Source organism: Anticarsia gemmatalis, chromosome 5 (assembly GCF_050436995.1).
Source record: "Anticarsia gemmatalis isolate Benzon Research Colony breed Stoneville strain chromosome 5, ilAntGemm2 primary, whole genome shotgun sequence".
Classification (NCBI taxonomy): Eukaryota; Metazoa; Arthropoda; class Insecta; order Lepidoptera; family Erebidae; genus Anticarsia; species Anticarsia gemmatalis.
In genome coordinates, this window is record NC_134749.1 from 8,874,220 (window position 1) to 8,888,203 (window position 13,984).

Consider the following 13,984-nt stretch of genomic DNA (forward strand, 5'->3'; position numbering starts at 1 on the left):
GTTTCCTCACGATGTTTTCCTTCACCGTTGGAGCATGTGACAATTATTTCTAATACACACATAACTTCGAAAAGTCATTGGTGTCATCATTTTCTTCATAATTATATTAAATCTATATCTTTTCAATAATACTGATTTATTTGTTTTTTTTTCATCATGTAAGAAGTTATTAATATTAATTAGGTTAAAATTCAAATATAGTGCCTATATTTTCATGAAAAATTCTGCAATTACATGGGCAGGTAAGTGTTGATAAGTTAATTAATACTGAATAAAAAGTGGATAGGTTATGAAAAAAATGACAAAAAATAATGTAATAGTTAATAGAAATTGACAAATATTTATTAATCATTGATTTATCGATAGTTCATCAACTATAATATATATGGCGCATCTTCGACCGGAGGCACCGGTTGACTTGAAATGATCCTGTGACCGCGCGCTCTCCCCCCTCTATCTCGAAAACGGTACACCGTAAAAAAAAAATTCAAACAAAATTTGTAGAGAATTTTATACTGTACAATATTGGTAATGAATACGAATGCAAAAATTCCATAGGAAATGAGATATTTACAAAAAAAGCTCAAAAAACCGGTTTTTGGGACTTTGGACCTTGAAATTTTATAGTTGCGTACACCCTACCATATGTAGTTTTGAGACAACTATTAGGGTGTCAATATACAAGTATTTACAGACTTACAGCTGGGTATCTCGAATTCCGAGATTCTTACCTAATTTAAGCTTAATTGACTGCACTTTTAATTCTCACATGATAACAATCTTTTTTTGTTATAGTATTCATTTTCCATTAACGTCATCTAGATTTCATTCATGTTCTAGCGTTTTCCCGAAAGCATTAGTGCTCATTCACGTTGACTCGCGGGCGCGGTGGCGGGCGCGGTCGCGAAATATCAAACATATGGCGATGTACCGAAGTGTTCACGTACAAACCGTTCGCGCGGTCTAAGTCGCGGGCGAGCTAGCGGCGTCGCGCGCGGCCCGCGTGGCGCGCTCGCGCCAATATCAAACAAGTGAAGATGTTCGTGTGTGTTCACGTCGAACTAGCGGTGGCGGGCGCGATGTCAAGTAAGATCAACCAGTTTGAGCCAGTTTAAGCCAAACGCCCGCCTGGCGGCCAACGTGAACACAAATCGCCACGTCCCCGCGACCGCGCCCGCCACCGCGCCCGCGAGTTCCAACGTGAACAAGCACTTTGACAGAGAACTCATTTTCTGACAGCATAATATTTTTGGTCACGATCCGAGTTAAGCGAAGTGCCAGTTTAGTGAATACTAGTACCTAGTTGACTAGTACCTTCCAATAACATATCTAATTTAAGAAATATTAGGGGGCTGTATAACAATTGCCTTGTCAAGGGTCTTATAGGGTCAGTGGTACAATGAGTAAGAATGAAACACTCAATTTCTTGAGTTCAAGCTTAACATTCTATTCTTCTTCTTCTTCTTCTTTGATTGCGTTGGACGCACTAAGGACCACGCCATCAAAATATAACCACTAACAGAACTATAAAATAAATTATTGCTACATATTTCTATATAAAAATGTTTTATATGAAAATAAATCATTTAATTGAAAGCATCGTTAGTTGTTTTTTTAATTAAATTTCTTTCACATATCAGAATAATATAAAATACTCTTAACTGTGACTGCTTAACTACTAAACATGGATCCCTCGTTCTAGGAAACATTATGCTCTTAGTGCACATACGTACATCTTAATTTGTAATGTAAACTCATCAAACAAACATCATGCTGTACAACACACTAATGCAATTTATTTAAATTGAATAGATTAATGAACACTATTTCATTTTATTACTTTCCGGACAACAATTGTCTAGATCTGTTATTATTTCATGTTGTAATTTTATTTTCGGAATAAAAAAGTTTGAATATTCATTTGTATCAAGATTTTGAATGTAGTAATAGTGCCTGAAAGTTCCACCCTATGTAAAGTGTTAATTGCCTGATACTTAAACATTTTGATGACTTCCGTCCCTGTAATAAAAGTCACTGTAATCGGTATGGCAGCTGCACCTAAAGTTATTATTATAGTTTTATATTTTACTAGCTGACCCGCGCAACTTCGCTTGCGTCACATAAGAGAATCATAATTTTCCCCGTTTTTGTAAAATTTGTCACTGGTACTCTGCTCCTATTGGTCGTAGCGTGATGTTATATAGCCTATAGCCTTCCTCGATAAATGGGCTATCTAACACTGAAATAATTTTTCAAATCGGACCAGTAGTTCCCGAGATGAGCGCGTTCAAACAAACAAACAAACAAACAAACTCTTCAGCTTTATAATATTAGTATAGATATGTGCGTTTTACAACTATGGCATACAAACAAACATACATTTTAAAACCACTCTAATCAAAGTGCTTTCCAGATCTGTTTTCTTAAAGGATCACCGTATCTCACTATAAGCTTGGCGCGTTTTGTGAACTAAAGCCATGCCAAAATCTCTCGATAGCTAACCGGTTGCCGATAGTCGATAGTGGTAAGAAGGGGGTAAGGTGTCAAGACTATGACATGTGACATTTTAAATTTACTGCAAACATTGTTCCTACGGCCCCCGCTAAAGGCGCTCTTCAGTGGTAATACAAAAATTATCTATAGCTAGCCGGTTGTCGATATTTGATAGTGGTTCAGAATCGCGCCACTAATCATCGTGTAGTGTGATCACTGATCTATATATCTCGGTCTATAGCTCGTACGACGATAGGAAGCAAGATTGTCTTAAAACCTTGTTTATGTAGGTATCTAATATTCGCTAATAAAAATTAACGGTTATGGGATCAAATTAGCACAGTGGGATTAGAGAAGCGACGTCTTTACCCGGCAGTGGTTAGGATTCAGACATGAATAACGATGACGATAAATGTAGTAATGATAGGTAGAGTATGTTTTTTGATATAATTTATTGTGTCTCTAAAATTAACAACATTTTATAACTATTTAACAAAGCGATATCACAGAATATATTAGGTTAGTGGTGGTGGTGATGTTCAGGAACGATGTGCTTGGCGTGTCCCTCGTACTTGACGTCAGCGTGGAATCCGGTCTTCTTGTCGGCGTGGTACTTGACGATCCTGACGGTACCGTCGGGCTGGTGCAAGGCGTACTCGCCCTTCACCACATCACCGTCGCGGTGCTCGTGCTGGTGCTTCATGTCGTGGGTGTGAGGGTCCTTGATCTCGTACGCGTACTCGTATTTGGGGTGAGCCTGGGATATAATTGTCAAAGGTTATTCCTATACCAAAGATAGAGCTATTATATAATTTGCTATTATATAGTCGACTAGCTTCCACCCGCGACTTCGTCCGTGTGAAAAGGTTTCCCGTTGTAAAAAGTATTTTTTGTGTGGATCTGTGACACATAGGTAAGTTTGTCATCAAAATTACCTACAACCTAAAGTCATTAGCTCATGGTTGCATAACTTACATAGTAGTCAACATGTTTGTGTTCTTCGTGTTTGTGATGATGTTCATGACCGTGGTGATGATCCTGAGCGCTCACAGCGGCGATGATGGCGGCGACTAGGAAGATCTGCAAAATGAGAACCACCAGTTTAGTTCAAGAAGTGATAAAATAATCACAGCTATAAATACTTGTACGTATAAATTGTATGATGCTGCTTGAGAGTAGTCTTACTTTAGTGAACATTTTGAATTTTGTTGTTAACTGTTCGAAAGAAGAAAGTGAACTGATAATTCGAAAATGTAAGTATAGGCTATTTATACGCATGCGATACTTACCGGCTCGTAATTAAGTTATAACTAGTTTATTATGTGAACCTGCATTTTTGGACGAAATGAGTGTCATCGACCTTCGTACTTTTACATTTCTCCATATTGAGGTTTTGAGTGTTAAGATAGTAGCATGAAATCATTTTTCACCGACATAATTATACTTTTGCTGATAATGAAGTAATGTAAAAAAAACAAGATAGCATTGTAGTCATAAATAGATCTTGTTAAAAAAAACTTAATAATGTTTTGAAACGCAGTAGGTGTTAATATAGTTTACTTTGAGATGAAATTCTTTACTACTTACATGAGCGTAATTTTGAAATAGGTCACTGACCCTTGTTAAAAGTATTTTTCAAGAGGTATTTTTTAAGCTTGGTATAGATGCAACAGATGAGTTTGTAATCGCGATTACGTTTTTATGCGGTCAGTAATCAATATAAATTAAATTTTGATAACGAAATCTAATCATCAAGTTTGTTTAATTTACTTCATTTTTTAAGTAATTTCAATAAATATTGGCGTCACTACGTAAATATAAACCGATGTTATTTTTTGAAACCGTCACATATTCATTATGTAAATGAATAAAATATTTTTTTATAATAATTAGGTATTCTATTAGGTTGTAAATAAAAATAATACTATGAGTAAAAGAATATTTATTTATAATACAACAACAGGAGGTATTTAATAATAGTATAACAGTGTCAACATTAACGAAGAGGCGTTTTGTGGTGAATCATTTCCTTAATGATGATGGTGATGGTGATGATGATGAGGATGCTTGTGCAAGTGAGGAATATGCTTCACGTCTGCGTGGAAACTGAGGAAAAGAAAAAACGAACATTAGTTAACTCTTACTTACAGTTCTTCATATCGTATGGTAAGTATTCAATTTTAGTGTCAAAGTTGTTCAAGCCGCTCCAATTAGAAGGTATAGTCAGGAAATCAGAATCTAATGTGATTGCCTCTACACGAAATATAAAACCTCTGTATATTACTGAAATATTAACGTCTAGCGAGACCTGAGACTAAAAAATATTTTCAATAGATACTTATTTCATCTTTTAAAAGCATTGATGGTTAGACCAATTAGCTTCTAGTCTAGGTAAAACGGAAATAAAGATACAGGCAAGAAGAAAGATATAACGAATAAAACATTTGTACACAAATGCTATAGCAGTAATGTTTATTTGCTTACCCGGTGTGTTTGTCAGCGTGGTAATGCACATGTCTGACAGTACCATCGGGCTCGTGAAGCGAGTAGTATCCCTTGACGACGTCACCGTCGCGCTCCTCGTGTTGCGTGTGGAGGTCGTGCGTGTGCGGGTCTTTCACCTCGTACTTGTAGTGGTATTTAGGATGCGCCTGCGATAATAATACGTTTATAACAACATGATGATTACGAGTGATAACAGTGAACAAACTTAATGTCGCATTTCTGTTTCCTTTTGACTTGTATCCATTAACCATTTAAAGAAAGCGATTGAATGACGATTGGAGAACTTGCGACAGCGAGAACAAGAGGAAAGAAAACACGAAATACATTTATGAAGCACTTAACTTACACCCATTTTTGAGGGCGTACTGTTAGTCAAATAATATAAATTATACTATTATAACTAAAATATGCACGATAGTATAATGTTTTTAAATAATACACAGTCTAAAGGGGACCGACAAAATATTTCAATATAATACTGCGCTATAAAGGAAAGGTAAAACATCCATCGCTCATCATCGACTTAAACTTACATAGAAATCAATATGATGATGTCCGTGATGGTCGTGTATGATAACTTCATGTGGATGTCCATCGTGTCGGTGGATGTGCTGCGACGAGTGAGCGTGGTCCGCTGACACTACAGCCGCTGCCAAGGCCAAAACGCACAGGACCTATGGCAACCAATTTATCATTAGAAAATTGATGCAGAGAAGAATCATTTTCACTCACAGATACACTTTGTTAAGAACACTACTAGGTACACGGTTTGACACAAAATTGTATTTCAACACTTTTCAGAACACGCTAAAACTTTTTTACGATTTTTACCTTAGAAACCATTTTGTTGCTTTGATTGAACTAAGTCAGTAGACTGATACATATTTTCAAATGTCCATGTCTTTTTATATTGAAAACAAAAGCAATTAAGATATATTGATATCTTTCTCAATGACCGTATAACTACCGTAAAAATTATTTATGACCGTTTTGTGTATGCGTAATTCAAACGATTTCGTAAAATATATTTGCGTGTGTGATTCCGATTTTTAGAGCCTACGTTTTACTGGTACATTTGAGAACATATTACGTGTTACTTGCTACTGTACTCATATTTCACCAGTTAAATAAAGGAGAATGGGCAAAATAGTATGGAGCCTGGGCGATCCGCGGCCAAACTAGATTTTTTGTTTTTTTACTGTAGTTTGGTCCTATAATCACCATGTAGAAGTTTTATTGCCGCGACGCACTTATATGATGAACAAAATACATTTTTGTTTTTGAGCACTTTTAATAGTATAAAAACATATTTTTGGCTTATATTCGCAGATTAAATAAAAAGTACTATTTATATTATTGCATACAAATGTAGACATTATTAATATTCGAACAATCTTAACAAGTAAATATATAAATATCGTAACAAGTAAACATCTTGCTCTTCTATAATATATTCACTGAGACGACTTTTCTGTCTTGAATGCTCAGCTTAAAAACGAGGCGTTCATAGCCAGTTGCGCTCACATGTCGGTAAACGATCTGTTGGTTAAGCAACCGTTGGCGCGGTCATTCTATAGATGGGTGACCGCATTGTGGTATTTGAACTGAGCTTCTCCGTGCTTCCGAAGGCACGTAAAAAGTCGGTCCCGGTTGTTGTCAACTAAGATAACATTCGGGCGGCTTGAACAACTTTGAAACTAGGTGAACCATATGATAGATAGATACGAGTTACGATTATTGTTCATTTTGATGGCATTGCAATCGTTATAAGAAGATGTAACGTTATTACACAACATTAAATGCATTACAGACACGAAATAATTGTATTTGTTCTATGAAATTCCATTATATTTACATGTCAATATATTGTTTCCTGAAAGGATTGCAGCGAAACGTTCTTAGTAAAAGTTGTTCCTAGTTATCATTACTTTAATTTGACACTACTTTCATTAATGGCCGCCGACCGCCCAGGAGTGCCCATTCTCCTTTAACTTTAGTTCAATGTGTCATATGGAATCTAGAGTTAAATATTTGTGGCCTTTTTTAACTTACCTTACTAGCAAATTATATGTAACTGAACGTCAATGATGGCCTAAGTTACGTAATAAAGAGTTAATCAAACAGTCTAGGTTGAAGTATTACAAAGCTACGTTTTCAGTCCTTTATAGCTTTTGTCAATGTTATAAATAATTTATAATAATATGAAACTGAAAATAAGTTAATTTTTTTCTTTAAAATACCTTGAAAGTATATAAACGGGTTTACACATTACGAGTGAAAGTACATAAAAGTGTTTATTACATAAAAGTTTTCAAACTTTTATGTAATAAACACTTTTCAGTAGTAACAAAATTACTCAATTTTCTAAATAACCTATGAAAAGGTTCATGAACCACGTTCAAACTTCAGGATAGCACGCATTATTCCAGTGTGCTTTTATTTATAGTTCAATTGTCTTTTCTTAAATTATTTACTTTCTCATTTATTTAAACTTTTGTTTAAGCATTACAATGTAGAATAGAATGATACAAATATTTTATTATTGGAATATTTTTTATTTTTATTTACATAATTAACAATTTAAAACTATATTATAACGGAACATGTATTATAGCGGCTATGTATAAAACAAAACATTAAATCAAAATGAACTAAATAATTAGTGATGACGATGATGTTCAGGAACAATGTGTTTGGCGTGACCCTTCTGATGCACGTTAGCGTTGAATCTGTTAACAATATAACAACGTCTTAATAAATGATCAAACAAATATAATAAGAGAATAATCTTTTCTTTAAATCGTTTTCTTTAATTTACCCGGTCTTCTTGTCAGAGCTGTACTCGACGACCCTGATGGTGCCATCGGGCTGATGCAGACTGTACTCGCCCTTCACGACATCACCGTGACGTGACTCGTGGTGACGCTTGATGTCGTGAGTGTGAGGGTCCTTCACTTCATACGCGAACTCGTACTTAGCGTGGCCCTGTATAATATCAGTTACAGTTGGTAAGATGGCAAATCCAAGTAATTAAAGCAGAAAACAAATGAAGTGGATACTTCTGGTCTTGGAAATTCTAAATGTTTGTTAACTTACGTCAACAAGGATTTTCTTAGCGTGTCCGTGGTGCTGGATAAGTTTCTGTGAAGAGTAGGCAGGCTCGTGATGATGTTCATGTTTGTGACCATGTTGAGGCATCGCGCTCACTGCAGCCAACACGACTACGACGAGGAAGATCTAAGTGGAAAGTCATATTGTTTTTAGAATCTCATTACAAAATACAAGTACCTGTCCTGAATTTACTGAGTAAAAGGACCCAAAGAACTGCGTGCTCATCTAGATGAAGATTTCTTCGAGATCAAATCCAAATAATTAAAATAAACATAATATACATTTTTTTATTCACTTACTTTGGCGTACATTTTGTAAATGATTGTTTGTTCTGTTAATACAGGGAGACAACTGATAACCTTTCAGAATATTATTTGCTTTAAATACAAAAATGCTTCAGTTTTAATCTGGCTACTTTCGTAACTTGTAAAGTAAAAACGCTTAACCAGTTTGTAACTGGCTACTTGATTAATGTAGCTTACTCTGACCTCGAACCCTGAATTTGGGTATAATTCATTACGTTCGATTTAGGTCCTTCTACCGAAAGCATAAGAGCACTATGGTGTTCGTTGTATTATTACTTAAATGACCCGATATTTAACGTTTCTAATTTAATTATCTTTTTAAAATGATTTGGAACTTTCAGAAGTATTGTGCTCGTTTTTTATCGTCGAGGTTATGCACCATCAGTGTACCAAATTTCTTAAAATCGGTTTAGTAGTTCTTGTGTGAAAGAGTGGCAGACATAAAAACAATGATACATATAACCGTCGCTTAAACTTTCGTGTTTATAATATTAGAAGAATTTATAACTATTTTGTTACATTACAAAACATAATTTGGCTACATTATGAGTGCTATATTATTTTGTCTAACATACGACTCAATGTGGTGCTCGACCCTTTATAACTTAAACTTTATAGCTTCAAGTCATACAAACATTCATAACTGCGGTTAAAACTAACTTGGAAAATGCTCTTTAGGGTTTTGAGAAAATGTAAAGTCGTCCCTGGAAACGCTTTTAAGTTATATTTTGAATTCATTGTGTTTTTTTTGTAAATGTGTATAGATTTTTTTTAATATGTCAGGCAAAAAATAAAAACAAACTCCTCGAACTTTGCATAGCATCTAGAAAATAATCGGTGTGTTGATACAGTCTAATTTTTGAACTACAATGTTAGAAATATATCGATACGCCTACATTCAGATTGGTAGTTCAATTCTCTACTACTATCGACTACCGGCAATCGACCTATCATCGAGAATTGATGTATTAAAATGTCATCAGCGCCTCTGACGGGTATCGAAGGATATATTTTGGCAGTACATTCTAAATGTCAACATTTCGATAGCTAGCCGGTTGTCGGTAGTCGATAGTGGTAGAGAAACGACGTACGGATACTTTATGCTAATCACATATTATTATGTATTCGTCCTGTTTGGGATTGTAACAAGTTTCTAACAATCAAGTTGAACCGCCCCAAACTTGCAGACTTAGACTTATTGATATCAATAAATAGTCGTGTGGTTTAAGTTATATATATCAATAAATAGTAGTGATAGCCGAGTGGTTTAAGTTGGCACCTCCCACGCAAGTGGTCGCAGGTTCAAATCCGAGGCAACACACCAATGACTTTTCGAAGTTATGTGTGTATTATAAATAATTATCACTTGCTCTAACGGTGAAGGAAAACATCGTGAGGAAACCTTGCATGCCTAAAATTTGTTTAATACATTATTGAGGGCATGCAAAGTCCCCAACCCGCACTTGGCCAGCGTGGTGGACTCAAGGCCTAACCCCTCCCCCTCGTTTGGGAGGAGACCCTTGCCCTGCAGTGGGACAGATATGGGTTATTAAAAAAAAAAAAAAAAAAAAAAAAAAACAAAAAAAAATAGTGCGTGCACAGTTTGATGGATGAATTGAAGTTAATAAATTGAACTTACTCACAATAAATGTTTTTTTTTAAATTTCACCATTTAAACGAGACAGACGAGCTCGTGGCTTAGTTAACAACAGCCGCGCGGATCGATCTCTCAGGTTAAGCCATGTTTGCCGTGGTTAATTTGTGGATGGGTGACCATCTTATACATATCGAGTTCCTCCGTGTTTCGGAAGGCACGTTAAATTGTGGGTCCCGGCTGTCATTTTCGAAGATCTTTGACAGTCGTTAACAGTAGTTAGAAGCTTGAAAGTCTGACAACCAGTCTCACCGAATGGTATCGTGTTATCCCAGGTAACTGGGTTGCGCGGTTGGAGGTCAGATAGGCAGTCGCTCCATGTGAAACACTGATATTCAGCTGCATCCGGTGAGACTGGAAGCCGACTCCAACATAGCTTGGAAGAAAGGCTAAGCTGATATATAAACGAGACAGTTTAATAATGGAAGAAAAAAACAATATGGGCGTTCTTTAAAATTACATTTTTAACTCCTTTAGTCTTTTACAGTGTATGTTCTGAAATGTGTATTTATTATTCATATTTATAGTGTGTCCTCCTCCTGTAAATCATGAATATGAGTAAGCATATCTAAGCCAAGATTTCTCGATGCGTTTTGCTCCGTGCTGCATTGTACAGTTAAAAGCAAATAATGCCTTATACTTGCTTGTCTAATAATATAAGTTGTTATGATCAAGAGCATAATTCTCGTAAGACCCAGTTCTAGTGGTTGGGCTAGTGATAACCAATTTTTGTATCGTAACATTCAATATCATTATAACATCTCTATTTACAGTTTCGTGGACCGAAAAATAGGTGACTACTTTCCACTTTGTTTCTTGTTTTTCCGAATGAAATTGGGTTAATTTTGTCGGACAGTCATTCAATCTACCAGCGATCGATACATGAAGGAATTCTACGACGTGAAAGACTCCGAATTCTTATATTTGCTTTAATCTATCATATAAGTTACTGTACAAATGTCCCTATATATTTATTAAAAATGTTTGTTTTAACATACATTAGTATTCAAATATTTCAGGTTGAAATAATACGAATTAGATAATTTTCAAACATTTAACTATTTATTTGGGATATTTACATTCAACAAATAGACAATAACAATCTTAAATCTATGACAAGAGAGGTAAAACGGTTTCATATAACACTTTTAGTGATGGTGGTGGTGTTCAGGAACGATGTGTTTGGCGTGACCCTTCTGATGCACGTTAGCGTTGAATCTGTTAACAATAAAATAACGAATTAGTTAAGAACAAACGACTGCAATATGCCAGTTAACTGGGCTACCAATGCTTTTCTTGAACTTACCCGGTCTTCTTGTCAGAGCTGTACTCGACGACCCTGATGGTGCCATCGGGCTGATGCAGACTGTACTCGCCCTTCACGACATCACCGTGACGTGACTCGTGGTGACGCTTGATGTCGTGAGTGTGAGGGTCCTTCACTTCATACGCGAACTCGTACTTAGCGTGGCCCTGTATCATACAAATAATTAGTTAGCGAAAAAGACATTTTAGTATACTAAATATACCCTTTGCATTTCTATTGTTGGACTTACGTCAACAAGGATTTTCTCAGCGTGTCCGTGGTGCTGGATAAGTTTCTGTGAGAAGTAGGCAGGCTCGTGATGATGTTCATGTTTGTGACCATGTTGAGGCATCGCGCTCACTGCAGCCAACACGACTACGACGAGGAAGATCTATAAAAGATGAAAGTGTATCAGCAACGTTTTGAATAAGACAGTAGCAGTGAAAACTATTAAAAAATGGCACATTAAAATCAGTGGAGATAAGAGCCAGGTGGTGATGACCAAGATATTGAAATGAATAATATTGAATTTATCGTAATTTAAATACTTACTTTGGCGTACATTTTGCTAAAGTTGCTTGTGTTTGCTTTGTAAGTACAAAGAGACAACTGATATCCCTTAAGAATTGCATTTTCTTTTTATACAAAAGGACTTTAGGTTGAAGCTGGTTCTATTTCGCAATGTGTAGCGAAAAATGCATAACAAGTTTAATTCAACTCGTTTTGACAGTGGCCTCAAACTCGAACCCTCATTTCACCCATTACTCGGTGAACTTTCAAAAAGTTTTCATTCATAAAATTGCTATTAACGTTTAGTTATAGCATAGAAGCAGGTTAAAGCATGCCAAATTACATATAATAATATTTAAAAATGAATTAGCAAGCCACTACAACGACCACATTTTTAGCACCCTTATAACTAACGCCATCTGTTGGCACATGCACTGTTACTCGCTGAGGGTTAGCTACCCTTAAATTTAATCACAGTGCAAGGGATGTACTGCTGCGCCAAATACAAAGATGGCATCACAGGAAAAATTAAAATTCGGTGTTAAGATTCTCCGCAACTGAATGACTACCCCGAGCCCCAATCTCACAGTCATACTTACCTGGCGTAGGAGATACCATGATCATGAAGGTGGTTCTCCCGGGGTGAGACCTACCCGTTGTTGCATGCGGTTTTCGGTTGACCCCTGTGACTGTCCATAAGGAGGATGGCTCGTATGCTTAATTTTTGGTAGTGGGGACTGCGTGCGCGCCGTCCCCCTCATAAGTACAATGAAAATTATATCATTGATTCTCTTTGAAGATAGTCTTAATCGCTGATGGCCCAAATGTGTTAGGCTATGTTCATATGACCGCGCGGTACAAGGTCGGAGTAAACAGCTAGTATTATCTACATTACCGCTAACAGAACCGAGAAACCGCGCGGTTACTCGCGGTTCAAGAACAAGCGCGCGGGTCGGAGTGCGACGCGCGGTAATGCGCGGTGATGTAGACGATACTAGCTGTTTACCTCGAGTCGAAAGTTCCGCGCCTAACAGTCTCACCAGCGGTTTTGCTTCACAGTCTATTACAACGAGCTACCTGGTGCGGATCTGCTTGAGTATTAGTTAAGATAATAAAGGGATCTAAAAATTAAAGCTTAAGTAGGAGCCGAAGTTCTCAATTATCAACGTGAATGGCATGAGTAGACATGATCGACATACATGCAGTAAATCATAGAGCGCTATTCAGTTGAACATGATTGCTATAATCCTTAACACGGATCGCACGATACTGTAACTACTATCTTTGTGATAACTAAAACAATTGGTCGTAGTTAAGCAGAAAGGACTCAATCCACACTTTGACTTTTCTCTGGATCTTTTCTTTGGATTCTCCTAAGGGTAAATTTTGACACTCTTGATACTGTGGGTTGACTCGAGGTAGTAGTGTACATTTAAAGAAAAGGGATTTCACTACATCATAGATTTGACCCTCAGGAGAATGATGAAATACTTAACTCCATTGTGGTCAAAATGTGGATTGAGTCCTTTTTGCTTAACTACGCGGCTACGTCCAGTTGTGAGGTTTAAATTGCAAATTTCTGACCATTGATACTCTCCATTTTTCTTTTTTTTTGGATGAATTTTACTTTCCCCTTGAGTTAATTCGTACTAATATTCAGCCGTAGGTACGTATCCTGCCTGTTTGATTCAAGGTTTATATATTTTTTTAAATGTTACGTACTGACCTGCTGACAACACTCGTATGAAATTTTAGTATCTAACTATCACTGTGACTGGACATATAGTTGGTAAATCCATAAGCCATTGAGCTACGTCGTAGGAAGCTTCGCAGTAAACAGTGACCCCTAGAGAGCTTGTTTAATTGATTTGATAAATAAACAAACACTTCTGCAAGTATAAGATTTAAAAATAATACTTTCAAGTGCTCAACCCTCAAAACAAATGAAATCTTTTATTTCATTACAGTTTTTTTAATGCTTTTTGTTATCGTTGTTTTTTGTATAATAATGTATAAACTTACTTATATTTTATAAGTAAAGACTATGTCACTCGCAGATAACGTTGGGTTGAAGATAACGGTGACGTTACAGGTTTTAGA

The 13,984-nt window shown here is 36.3% G+C and overlaps 3 protein-coding genes and 1 non-coding gene across 4 annotated transcripts; 1 reads left to right on the forward strand and 3 right to left on the reverse strand.

Annotated features, from left to right (window-relative positions):
- Positions 1 to 3,013: 3,013 nt before the first annotated feature.
- LOC142973279 (uncharacterized) lies at positions 3,014 to 5,866 on the reverse strand. The gene is made up of 7 exons (XM_076114917.1): positions 5,830 to 5,866; positions 5,532 to 5,672; positions 4,978 to 5,144; positions 4,525 to 4,599; positions 3,679 to 3,730; positions 3,469 to 3,573; positions 3,014 to 3,250 (listed from the first exon to the last, which is right to left on the reverse strand). The coding sequence occupies exons 1-7, from the start codon at positions 5,839 to 5,841 to the stop codon at positions 3,014 to 3,016; spliced, it is 789 nt and encodes a 262-aa protein (XP_075971032.1). The 5' UTR covers positions 5,842 to 5,866.
- Positions 5,867 to 7,612: 1,746 nt separating this feature from the next.
- On the reverse strand, positions 7,613 to 8,420 carry LOC142973280 (cuticle protein 19-like). The gene is made up of 4 exons (XM_076114918.1): positions 8,409 to 8,420; positions 8,095 to 8,235; positions 7,817 to 7,983; positions 7,613 to 7,727 (listed from the first exon to the last, which is right to left on the reverse strand). The coding sequence occupies exons 1-4, from the start codon at positions 8,418 to 8,420 to the stop codon at positions 7,658 to 7,660; spliced, it is 390 nt and encodes a 129-aa protein (XP_075971033.1). The 3' UTR covers positions 7,613 to 7,657.
- A 2,796-nt stretch (positions 8,421 to 11,216) lies between these two features.
- LOC142973281 (cuticle protein 19-like) lies at positions 11,217 to 11,938 on the reverse strand. Its single transcript, XM_076114919.1, has 4 exons — positions 11,927 to 11,938; positions 11,625 to 11,765; positions 11,375 to 11,541; positions 11,217 to 11,286 (listed from the first exon to the last, which is right to left on the reverse strand). Exons 1-4 carry the CDS (start codon positions 11,936 to 11,938, stop codon positions 11,217 to 11,219), a joined length of 390 nt encoding a protein of 129 aa, XP_075971034.1.
- A 537-nt stretch (positions 11,939 to 12,475) lies between these two features.
- LOC142973415 (U1 spliceosomal RNA) lies at positions 12,476 to 12,641 on the forward strand. Its single transcript, XR_012959501.1, has one exon. It is a non-coding gene; the product is annotated as a U1 spliceosomal RNA (small nuclear RNA).
- The last annotated feature ends 1,343 nt before the right edge of the window (positions 12,642 to 13,984 follow it).